This window comes from Cucurbitaria berberidis (genome assembly GCF_010015615.1).
Source record: "Cucurbitaria berberidis CBS 394.84 unplaced genomic scaffold K460scaffold_2, whole genome shotgun sequence".
NCBI lineage: Eukaryota > Fungi > Ascomycota > Dothideomycetes > Pleosporales > Cucurbitariaceae > Cucurbitaria > Cucurbitaria berberidis.
The window spans coordinates 3,588,659-3,600,064 of NW_024468936.1; the positions used below are offsets into that span (position 1 = coordinate 3,588,659).

General features: G+C 53.3%; 3 protein-coding genes across 3 annotated transcripts; all 3 read left to right on the top strand.

Annotated features, from left to right (window-relative positions):
• The first annotated feature begins 581 nt into the window (after positions 1-581).
• Positions 582-6,859, top strand: K460DRAFT_364255 (ras GEF). The gene is made up of 3 exons (XM_040932972.1): positions 582-1,347; positions 1,639-6,152; positions 6,201-6,859. The coding sequence occupies exons 1-3, from the start codon at positions 1,064-1,066 to the stop codon at positions 6,452-6,454; spliced, it is 5,052 nt and encodes a 1,683-aa protein (XP_040790842.1). The 5' UTR covers positions 582-1,063; the 3' UTR covers positions 6,455-6,859.
• A 569-nt stretch (positions 6,860-7,428) lies between these two features.
• Positions 7,429-10,213, top strand: K460DRAFT_403573 (uncharacterized protein; the record flags this gene model as incomplete). Its single annotated transcript, XM_040936643.1, has 7 exons — positions 7,429-7,543; positions 7,614-8,714; positions 8,849-9,118; positions 9,181-9,291; positions 9,347-9,383; positions 9,432-9,478; positions 9,537-10,213. The coding sequence occupies 7 exons, from the start codon at positions 7,429-7,431 to the stop codon at positions 10,211-10,213; spliced, it is 2,358 nt and encodes a 785-aa protein (XP_040790843.1).
• Positions 10,214-10,878: 665 nt separating this feature from the next.
• K460DRAFT_247729 (uncharacterized protein) lies at positions 10,879-11,112 on the top strand (the record flags this gene model as incomplete). The annotated part of the gene is made up of 1 exon (XM_040927358.1): positions 10,879-11,112. A coding segment is annotated over one exon (234 nt), but the record flags the coding sequence as incomplete, so codon positions are not given.
• Between the last annotated feature and the right edge of the window lie 294 nt (positions 11,113-11,406).

An 11,406-nucleotide genomic window follows, 5' to 3' on the forward strand; every position in this document is an offset into this window, starting at 1 on the left:
ATACATGCAAGCGACCTGACCGAGTAAGTCGCACGAGATTTGTTTACTTTGCTTTTGGGCAAATCGGCTATTAATAAATAAAATGGAGCAGGATTCGGCTGCGGAACTGGCGAGGGGCCGTATTAGCACTGCGAATGTCGTGCAGTAGCCCGAGTTTTATCTGATCTAGATGCGTCGTCCATGGTACGAGGCTTTGCTTGATTCAAGTCGTTGGGGGAGATCAAACGATGACAGTGCACCTTGGAAACGTTTCCGGGAGGGGAGGGGAGATTGCGCTGCCCTTGCCGTTTGCTCAAGGGCAACCTTGCTCCACCATGGTAGAGATGAAGATGACGTCGCTATGCGAAGAAAGGTAGTGTCTCTACGAGTCGTATGTAGTGGGCAGATAGGGAGTGAGGCGGTCAACTGTTTATTGCTTTTCGATCGACGGCAGCAAAAGCGTACCGATGCAATGGTAGATGAGCGGCACTGGTGGGTATCTGTCCGCAAGTAGCAAGGCACCTGGACCGAACGAGAGCGTGACTGGCTCTGTTTATTGTTTAATTCCTTCTTGCCCATGGATTCGCGAGATGCTGTGGACTGGCTGCGACGGGCAGCCCTGCATTGGGTCTTGGTAGGTGGCTGGCTATGAGCCGACGACGGGACGGGGTAGGTCGTATTCTGCATTATTACCAGCCCAGTACTGTACCAGCTTTCCCAACCAGCAGGCCGAATGGGACGACGACGACGACGACGACCCTAGGATTATCCAGCCAGCCAGTGTAGGTAGCGGAGCCGTGCCGAGGGTGCCGGGGAGAGCATAGTCAGTGTTACTTTGGGCTCGGCCTAGGCTACCTGGGCTAACTCGCAGGGGGCGCTGACTGGTGAATTGCTTTTGATGGCGCCCGCTGGACGACCTGTGGTGGCAGGGCTGTGACTTCAACCGTCGTCCTCTCTTCTCGTCGGCTCCAAATTAACATGTCTGCATTGTGCACATCTCCTCTGGTCATGCTGTGCCCTCCTCGCTCCGCCTGCTGCTGACCCTACCGCTGCGCTGCCTGCTCCGATTCCGTTATGGGGGAGGATGGCCCTCTCGGCACTGCAACAGAATGACGCCTACCCAGGGCCCCCGGGCTCCCCTGTTGACCGTCTGCGCGACGACGTGCTGCCCGGCGCCGAATCCCCAAAGAGACGCGCCGACTCCCCACGACGTCTGCGACGAGTAAAAGACTCCAAAGAGCAACTCAACAGGAGGACGCGGGCGCGCGCGACCAGCAACGCCACCATCGAAACCTCGACGAGCAACTCGACCTCGGCTGGCCGCTCCTACACCGTCGCGAACGTGCACAACGGCGTCATTTACCTGAGGTATGCCCATTTTGGTTCCAACCTCTTCTTCTTCTTCTTCTTCTTCTTCTTCTTCTTCTTCTTCTTCTTCTTCTTCTTCTTCTTCTTCTTCTTCTTCTTCTTCTTCTTCATCTTCTTCCTTTGCCCCAGCTGTCAGGGCATGGCGAGAGCGTCATTGGCGCAGACAAGAGCAAGCCTCACATGGGAAGCAGCAGCAGCAGCAACCGTCTGACCCCTTCGAAACCAAACACATTGGCACATCACATAAAGATACATACCATCACACAATCACTGACCTCATGAACCCCACAGGCCTGTTGTTCGCGCTGGACACCAACGCACCCGCCCCCAGCCAGATCCCTTCGTCTTCCCTCCCCAGACGCCCCCCGACAGCGCCACGCTCGACTCCAAGAAGCTGCGCCCAACGAGCAATGACTGGGAGCAGAGCTTGTACGGCTCGAGGACACCGCGCTCCGAGCCCACACCACCGCTGCTAGACGCAAGGGCAGACAATGCGTCGCAGCTGCAGCCACCGGCAGAAATCACTACTGGCTTGCGTCCAGTCGCGCGCTCGCATTCATTCTCCACGGCCGACGAGCACACGGCTACGTCGCTCAGCAACGAGCCGGGCACCTTCAAGGTGGTGATTGAGCGGCCTCCTTTTGGTGGCCGGCCCAAGACAGCAGACACTGGCTCGTTGCCTCTGCTGCAAGTGCCAATTCCGCATTACCGCTTGGGCACGCCGCGTTTCAGTACACGAGGAACTGCCGACCTACGCAGCTCCGTCTACACGCGAACCTCTGGCACAGACGACTTTGCCAATTCCCTGTTGACGCCACAGCGCGCGGGCACCCACTCGTTCTTGTCCTCGCGCCCCCGTTCCGACGCCTATTCGCCTATCCCGCATCGCTATCGCGCCACCATGGACCGTCCGCCTCTCCCTACTTCGGCACCATCTTCCGCTCGGGTATCGCACGCTCCAATTGGCCCCAGGCTGTACGATGCTTTGACTGTCAACCCAGATGACCGCGCTGTTGTACGCTTTTCCACGACTGGCGAGATTCTTGCCGCCACACCATCACGACTTGTTGCTCACATTACGTCTCCCAGCTTCCTCGACTATGAACTACTCTCCGACTTCTTCCTCACTTTCCGCGCATTCTTAAGCACAAAGGACCTGGTAGCCTATCTCATTTCTCGGCTGCGATGGGCCGTGGATAGACAAGACGACTTTGGCCGCATTGTCCGAGTACGGACCTTCGTAGCCCTTCGACATTGGATCCTGAACTACTTCGTGGACGACTTTGTGCCTGTTTACAAGTTGCGATCTTACTTTTGTGAACTTGTCAACAGCCTTCATAGTGATCTCCGCGCTCGTGAAGATGGAGGAGGGGGCGATATTAAGATTGTTGGCGAGTTGAAGAAGTGCTGGCGGCGCACTTGCGCACAGTATTGGGAGATGGAGGATGAGATTGGACAAGACTTTGCAGACGATGAATTACTTCCCGGTGGACAGACAGGCTCGCAGGACTCGATTGAAGAAATCCCGTACATAGCAGCCACGCCTATCACGCCTAAGCGACAAACAGCACGCGATACCAAGGAGACTATAGGTTCCAATCCGAGCGATCAGTTCGCGACTCGACACTTGGAATGGGCCCAAAAAGCTCGCCATACTCCCCAGAACTCAGTAAGCGTACCATATGTACCCTCGCAAGAGTACGATATTGTCCAAGTGCCATTGTCGCCTGCCAGCGAACAGAGTATGCATGTCCTTTCATGCTCTCTTCCTATGCGGGGCCTGAACAAGACGGAACAAGCCATTGATCTCCCGCTATATCCTCACCCAGTTCCTGTGGCCACCGCCCGTTCGATACCTAGTCCACAACGAGTCATGTCCGCTAAGATAGCCAGTCGCCCATCACATGCTCATAAGCGCAGCGGCAGCTTCTCCGATGCTCTGAGGGATAGCAGAGCGCCACTCTCTATTCCCAAGACGGTTTCTACGGATCTTGCCATGTCTGCAGTATCGAACATGCCTGGGAGCTTGGTCCGTGGCGGCCTTTTCCAGCCAGGATCTCCATACTTTGAAGTCAAAGGCGTGCGTTATACACGTTCGCAACTGCTACAGGAGGCTGAAGAGGCGTACGGAAATGACTTGCAGAGGCCAGGGCATGCAAGTAGCCCAGGAATGAAGAAGATTCTTGGTACTGTACGCCGGGCACTAAGCACCCGACAGTCACCTGGAGCAAGTCCTCAGCTTGGGGGACTTCGACAGCCCCCACCTACTCGTTCTTCCAATCCAGGCACTATATCAACAGCTGCTGGAGGAGTACAAAAACGACGTACTGCTCGGCCCAAGCCAGAGGTTCGCATTGACCTCTTAGCTTCCGTAGTGGGAGAAAGTTTCAAAGAAGCTGTGAAAGAACAATTAGAGCGTGAACAGCAGCCATCTCAAGACGAGGATCCTCCTGAGCTGGGAGGATTCGAGTTCGAGTTTGACAAGCGTCGAGCACCATCCTCAGATGAACAAAAGTCTTCCAACAACGTTGACCCTCGCGTATATAGTAACATTACTAGCGGCAGCAAGTCGATCTTAATCATAGACGATACCGGAGCGCCCCCCCTTCCTGTAATGTCTGGAGCTTTGCCCGCGGACATTGATGCGGCAACGGTGAGCACCATGCCGCTATACGATCACCAAAGGCAAGCGTCGATCGACGAACGACTAGCTGAAGGCAGTATACCTATAGCCCGGCATTCGGAGCTATACGATGATCTAGAGTCACACACATTCAAGCAGGAGCAGCGCATTTCACGACCCTCGCTACAGCGTCCTGCGGCAAGACAAAGGAGATCCATGTCAGAGGGTCGTGAGCAAATGCATTCCTTCAGGCGTCGTGGATCTAACAAGACTTCAATTGCGCGCTCTATTTCGTTGCGGCGGCATGCGTCCTATAACAGCGGCCTAAGCCGACGCCGGGGCCCTGCGAGTGTTGCTACCTTCCAAACTATGTCGTCAGACAACGATCCGTTCTTCCTTGATCGCCAGCTGGCGAACGAGACAGCCGGGCCTGCACGCCAGCTTCGTCGACGACCAGGCGGAGATCTCCGCGCTGCGGACAATATACATGATCTTGAAACCACGCAGCGCCCACACTCCACTGGCTCTGTTTCCAATCGTACCCATTCGATCGCCAATTCGGTCATCCTGCGTTCTGACCGTTATGTCGAACCTGGGAACAAGACAAGCCGCCAAGTCGAAGAGGCGGTCGACCCAGTGGTCACTAAAAAACGCATATCCATGGTCGATACACATTCCTCGCAACCCAACTTGAGGCCGTCTTTTGAGGCCGAGGTGGCAAAGCTTGCGGCTCTGCCAGATGATATAGACGACGACGGGGGCATTGAGTCCGCTCTGATGAAACTCGAAGGCCGCTACGAAAAGAAATCTCCTAGCTTACCCTCCGAGCGAAGCTCAGTCGACTTGGAAGTCTATCAACCATCTGGCACTCCTGTGAATGTTTCTCAGTCCGCTCCCTCTGATGAAGAGGCATGTTCTGAGACCAACGACGTCTTCCACCGGCCGACCACGCCCTCTGAAGCGGATGGCCAAGGCATGTATCGACACTCTGCAGAGAATTTCACACGCCGTGTACCAGCCGGGACCTCCGTTGGAGAGTCAACAGATTCTTATTCCTCGATACCTCTTTTAGATCGCGCTCTCAGCGAGTTCACAGCTTCACCCCGCGCCCGTACCTTGGAAACGATAAGATCATCAGCGAAGCCTTCGCCCCTGAAACACACTGGTACAACACCACAAGCGGCGCAAGCTCCTACGGTCTCTTCGTCGGGAAACTCATCAATTGAGTACGTTACCGAAACAGAAAGTATGAAACGAATACCACATGGTGGAACCCTACCCGTGTCCTCTGTACCTCGCCAGTCATTCCTTCTAGATGATGGTGAAGATCTCAGCGATATGGATTCTACAACGGGTGCCAGGTCAGATCAGACGAGCCATGGTGTGAGGAGTTTCTTCGACGATGAATTAGTGACGCCAGACCATGAAACGGACGGCCTTCCAACACACCCAATGCGCCATCCTCCCACGCCTCCTCCCTCTGGACATCGGCTGAAGGAAACCCTGCCCAATCCGACAGTCTTCGAGCGAGGTTTAGCAACGCCCAGTCTCACTCCCACCGCCTCCCGACCTAACAACCTGGCATTTACGCAGTCTGGTCAGCTGGTAGATTCGCCCATTGAGCCGCATGAGTCGCATGAGAGATCATCCACGTTAACTACGCATTTACCTTTTGTTCTTGCATATGACTCGGAGGTTCTTGCTCAACAGTTCACCATTGTTGAGAAGGATGCTCTGGATGAAATTGACTGGAAAGAGCTCATCGAGCTGCGGTGGAAGCAGTCTTCCCCACAGATCCGTGATTGGGTACAGTACCTCCGAACGCAAGAAGCTCGTGGCGTTGATGTTGTCATCGCACGTTTCAACCTAGTCGTCAAATGGGTGGTATCGGAATGCATTCTCACAGAGAGTGTCGAAGAAAGGGCTCGGTGTATTGTGAAGTATATTCACATTGCGACACATGCACGCAAGCTTCGCAACTACGCCACCATGTACCAGATTGCCATTGCTCTAATTTCGAACGATGTCTCCCGACTCAAAAAGACGTGGGCTCTAGTTCCCGCATCCGAATTACTCATCATGCAGGAGCTAGAAGCTCTGGTGCAGCCTCTCAAAAACTTCCACAACCTACGCCTTGAGATGGAGACGGTTACCGTGGACGACGGCTGTATCCCCTTCATCGGTAAGTGACTTTCTCGCACCATTTGTACAGACTACTAAGACACACTAGGCATCTATACCCGCGATCTCATATACAACGCCCAAAAGCCTGCTTTCATCGACGCCCCTCCCGTAGACGGCGAACGACTTGTAAATTTCGAACGACATCACACGGCCGCTACCATTGTCAAAAACCTCCTCCGCCTCCTTGAGGCCAGTTCAAAGTACTCATTCAAAGTCGAGCCGACCATTCTCAGCAAATGTCTCTGGCTTGCTGCGCTCGGGGATGACGAGATCACCAGGCGCAGTCGCCAAAGTGAATGAAGGAAGACGGAGTGAGCTTTCCTTATTTTGTGCCGGCGTACAGGCGGCCGACCTTCTCTAACGGATCCAACCCCTTTCCTATCTCCTTGTTAATACCCACCTGAGCGTCATCAGCGCTGCATCAGCCCGACATGAGTCCACGACTGCGTCTTTCTCCTTTTTCATTTTGCACATAATTATTCTTTGCGCCTACTCGGGGCCCATTGTCCCTCGTTATAAGATATAATAGCTCACGCTTGAAGATGCTGACTTGGTCGTATTGTTGGTTCAAGCGACCTTTACACGAGTCAAGGATGTTGATGTACATGACGGAGGCTCGTTGTTGATACATGTAAAGAAATCGAGAGGACAGTGTGGCTTCATTAGTCACCGGCTTCAAACCAACGTAATGTTGTTGTTACACACTACTTGTGCCTCAAATGACCTCTGTGGTGCAACTTGTTGTGACTAGTATTAATTAGCAAACAGAACGGGATGTTCGGTGTGAGATTGGAGAAGGGAAGTAAGCTTACTGGGGCATGCGGCTCATCTACCTTCCATGCCAGTCTCACCGGCACGCCTAGTATGCCAGCGAGCTACTGTATGTGGTCAAACCAAGAAACTCATTCAGTCATCACGTACCAAATGGATCACATGCTGAAGCCATCTCAGGCCCCAGTGTCAAGTGGTGTCGTAGGGCTGATCCATCGCGGCACATTAGTGCCGGATATGACCGCGGATAGCAGCAACACCCAGCCTCATGATTGTTGCCGCCCCCACACCCACTCCATTGCGCCTCCCCGCCTTCTGCAAGGTCTCCAACATGGCGCTTTCCTCAGCCGCCTCTAGGCTGGTGTGCCGGCGCTGCGCTTACAATCACTTCTTGTTTGCCAGTGTTGTCGTCGCACCATCGCCCGTTCGTTGTGCCCCTGTTCGGTGGAACAGTTCAAGCTTCACCAGTTTACAGCAAGCTTCATTCGACCCTCTAGTGTACCATGGCGAGTTTGGGGCTTCATCGCTCCAAGTCGGATCCGCCGCCGCCGATTATGGTCGAGGATACGGCGTCTGGAGAACCGCCGCAGCCAAGTCCTAGTCCTACACGTATGAATGGTGAGTTCCCCAGTAGCTCCAGTTGAAGCTTAGGCAGCATAGTCGAATAATGTACTGATGCCACTGAAAGCACCACCTAGATCCTTCAGTGCATACGATTCTCGTCCATCGCACCCAACTTTGGAGCGAGGCGAGTCTCAGCCGCTGCTACGCGAACGACGAAAAGGCACCTTTGGCCATCGGCGCAAACACAGTCCTAACATCGAATGGCGCGAGAAATGGAACAAGGACAGCTGGAAACAGGGGCGCGTGCTGTTGATTGACTATGTCGCGAGGGAACATACCAATGAGGGCAGAAGGAAGATCGTTGCGCAGGAGTTCTGCGACATCGACAGCTTACGTCGCTTTTACCGTAAAGAAGATCTCTCGGGTCAGGCAGCTTTGAGGGTCATACATGTACAAAACGCGAGCTGGGCGACGCGATTCCTTCTACGCAAGTTCAATATCGACGCAAGCGACGATTTAGTCGGCACCACATTTGGCAGATGGGCAAGATATGAAAGGCCTCAACAAAGGGGTGGAAAGCCGGTACTCAACGGTAAGACGTTCAGGGCGCAGCGAGACCCATGGAGAGGCATCAGTCGTGCGGCCTTTGGCTGTGACTACCTGAAGCATTACGAAAGGCACACAGTCATGAATGCACCCGGTGCCGGCGGCCTAAAACCGATGATGGAGCTCAACCACTACGATGTGGCCGATCAGCCCTGTTACGGTTACGACGTCTATGTGCAGCGCCTCTCCGTCTACGTGCAACTGAGTGACGGCAAGCCAGGGCAAGCCGTGGATCCTGACATACCAAACCCGTACAATGAAGAGGCATTCGAGGAGTACCAGCGCTTAAAGAAACAGTACGGCAATGTAGACGCCAATGAACATCAGGATCGGTACATACCCAAACTGCGAACCCTCGACAACGGCAACACGATTATCATATTCGAAAACTCGCAGAGTGGCTCTGTCAAAGACACGTTGATTGGTGCTCGGCAGGAAATCGAATCGCGCTGGAGGCGGCTTACTTTTTACTTACCGCGTGAAGAGATGGATAATGACGAGACGCTTGCGACTGAGTGTATGGATTTCATTCTCAAGGATATATTCAAGGCGGTCGCATATAATTGGGACAAGTTCCTCACTGTTTGCGAGACCCATGTTGGTATTCTCGAAGATAAAAGTAAGTTGTGAATCATCTGCACGGCTATGTTAGGTGTCCTCGTGCTTCGTGGCGCTTTTATGAACATCTACCAAGTTGTCAAGACCCCTCATGTTCAGCCTACTAAGGTACTACACTGCTAATTGTCTTGCTAGTTTACGAGAATCCGGCGGACGAGTCTCGCGCCCCTGAGCTGTGGAAAAACAGTGCGCAGTGGCTCAAGGTGGAACGACTACTCTATATCCATGCGGATATCGCCAAGGAGATGCGCTCTTACCTCCACGAGCTTGCACAATCAGTTCCGAAGGAAGAGGAACCGTGGCTCGGTTCAGTGCCTGACGAGATCGAGAAACTGACGGGCCAGTGGGAAAGGGACGTCATTCAACCGACGACAGCGCTGTCGGACTTGATGTACAAGTCTGTTGGTACGTGAAATCTGTGTACAGGCTGCTGAGTGATGGAGACTGACGTATACCTTCACGCTTAGGTATACGAGATGCCCGACACTCGTTGCAGCTCGGACTGTCTATGTGGCGGCTTAGCTGGATAACGTTCATATTCCTGCCTCTCACGTTTACGGTTGGGTTCTTCGGCATGAGTACGTATTGTTAATGACGAACTATTTAGGACTTGGACTAATTGCGCTACTCTAGACGTCAACACCTTTTCAGAGAATCCACCTATCAAGTGGTAAGGAGATGCACGGATCTGTCTGTAAGCCGTACGCTAACTTGTTAGGTGGTTCATCACGTCGATTCCAGTACTCTTCGTCGTCATCGTCCTATGTACGTACCTATAACGATTTCACATGACCATACACTGACTTCCAACCTACAACTTTAGGGTATGCCGTCAAGCATAACCTCGCCTCCCAGCGACAGAATCCAATGCGCAGAGGCGTCTACGAATCCCTGTACTATGAGCTCGCAACCGAGCACTCCACACTTTGGACGCGGCGGGGCCCACGACCTGGTATTGTGCCTGTAGGGTGGTGGGGCTCCATTAAATGGCGACTCATGACATCCTGGTTCGGCGACGACAAGTTGAAGCTCAGCCAGAATTACGACCCAGCGACTGAAGAATTCGGTGCCTGGAGCCGCACCAAGCGCTACCTCGTGCGCCGCTGGCTATCCGAACTAGCCGTTATGCCCACAACCGTTCTCCCACAGACATCACAGGAGCCCGGTGATCTCGCCTCGCTCCAAAACTCAAGCATGAACAAGGAACTCGGAGCCCTGGGCGAATTACTCTCCATCGCCACGCCCGTCGCCATCGCGGAGCTCGATCCCACCGCAGCTAGTAGACTGCAGAAGCGCATCCCGATTGAACGGCTCCGCAGCCTGAGCCCGACGAGGAGCGAGGCAGGGGGTAGTACGGGGCGGCCGAGCAGTGATGGGGGTAATTCGGGGGTCATGGTCGAGGAAAAGGGGCCGAGTGAAGATGAGAGGAGTGGGGATGAGGGCGAGATGGAGAGGCGGAAGAAGCAGAGGCTGAGGGTCCCGTTTGAGACTGGGTTGTAGATGCTTGTAGAATCTGAATAGGGTTCGCGGAGTCATGTCGAAAGTAGACGGGCTATCTGATCGCACTTGTCGAGTACTTGGGCCCATGCCATGATGGACTGGGGCGTTGCTCAGATTTATTTGTACATGCATTTCGTCTAGGCTTACCGGCCTGGCATCAGTCTTGGACAGACTTTCTAATATCTAGGTGTGGTAATCTCCGCATACGTTGGCTATGTTTCTCGCTATCCAGCGTTATGTTGTCTTGTAGTGATGGTCCTCAAAAAGCTACTATGCGAGGAATACGAGGCCTTGGAACACGAGCTCCCCCGCATTTCAATTTCCATCTGCAACGCCTCGTCTGCTAGCGTTTTCTTAAACTTCGGTTCGATTGGTTGATGGTGAAGTTACCTTCTCGAAGCAGAACTAGCTGTCCGCTACTGCATAGTTTTGTACGTCTACCTACATCACGAGGTGCCATGCCGCCCTGAAAACACATATAAGGATCCCTCCGTCGCACCTCCATCGCCGTATGAGTTGAGACATATCTTGAGAATCTACTCAATTATACCGCTATTTACTTCAACATGTATCTCCAACCTACTCTCTTCCTCCTCTTCACCATCACAACATACCAAGCCACCGCCTCCCCTGCTCCAAACGCCAACAGCCTTGACGCTCACGGCAGCGTCTTCGAGCTCGACAAACGAGCGTGTTCCTCCAATGGCTGCGCCTGCGTCAGCGGCCTTACGCAAGGCGTGTACTGTGGAAATTGCATTGTAGGCGCCGGGACGTATGCTGTGAAGACTAAGCGGGTTAAGAAACACGCGTTTGAATGTAGCGCTAGTGGAGGGTGTTGCGATTATGGGGTTGCAAGTGATTGTGGGAAGAAGAGTGCAAGGTGTAGGGAGGGATCGCCTCTGTGAATAATAAGGTCGCGGAAGGGTGTGTGTACATATGATGGGGAGATATACGGTAGCGATGAGATGAGACATGGGGAAAAAGTAAGGAGGTATCTTGGAACTGTGTTACCCGTTCTGGCTTCGAATATGCGTTTGTGAAATCTTTCGCTATTATATTTCACTCGGCTAGCTTCTATAGTTGGACTATTCAAACTATGCACATGCCGTGCTTAAGGCAGCCTTTCAAGAATTAATATTTTTTGTAAAGGACTAAAAGATTAGACGCATCTGACCCGACTTCTTCTCTGACGC